A 659-nucleotide genomic window follows, 5' to 3' on the forward strand; every position below is an offset into this window, starting at 1 on the left:
CTAGTTGGCATGTTGTTGGCACTGTTTGCACTGCTGTGCGTACCTCGTGCAGTCCTCCCTCATGGTCTGCCAATAGTACCCTGCTCGAACAACCTTTGATGAGAGAGTTCGTCCATCGATGTGACTCCCACAGATACCTTCATGGAGCTCAACCATGATACGTGTGCACTGCTCACCACTCACACATGATACGATAGGATGAGTGTAGCCATGCTTGAAAAACTTTCCATCTACCAGAGTATATATGCCTGCATTCTTCTTAACGATTTTGGCCTCCATTGGGTTCTGTGGGAGTAGACCATCAGCCAGGTAACACCTATAGAGTGTCATCCCAGTTTCACCTATGTCGACCAGGAAAACGTCCGACGATTCTCCCATTGACAAGTCGTATGCACTTATCTTAGGTACCCTTAATGTTTCCTGGGTCAACGACCGGTGACCTCTCTTTTCGCCCTCGAAGACGCTTACCTGCTGAACCTCTTCCGTGCAACCTATGGTGGTCCTAAGCGCTTTTAAGGTTTCCTGGATATCTGTCCTCTATTGGAACCCCCTGCTTGAGCTGGCGAGCTTCGCCAGTAAGTGAGCTCGGGCATTCTATTCCCCAGGGACGTGTAACAACTCAAATGCAGCGAAGGCCTCTTTCAAGAGCTTGACATACT

General features: G+C 49.3%; 1 protein-coding gene across 1 annotated transcript; it reads right to left on the reverse strand.

The window, feature by feature from the left end:
• Positions 1-378, reverse strand: LOC137838821 (uncharacterized). Its single transcript, XM_068648046.1, has one exon. It carries the CDS (start codon positions 376-378, stop codon positions 1-3), a length of 378 nt encoding a protein of 125 aa, XP_068504147.1.
• Positions 379-659: the final 281 nt, after the last annotated feature.

Source organism: Phaseolus vulgaris, chromosome 11 (genome assembly GCF_000499845.2).
Source record: "Phaseolus vulgaris cultivar G19833 chromosome 11, P. vulgaris v2.0, whole genome shotgun sequence".
In the NCBI taxonomy this organism is placed as follows: Eukaryota; Viridiplantae; Streptophyta; class Magnoliopsida; order Fabales; family Fabaceae; genus Phaseolus; species Phaseolus vulgaris.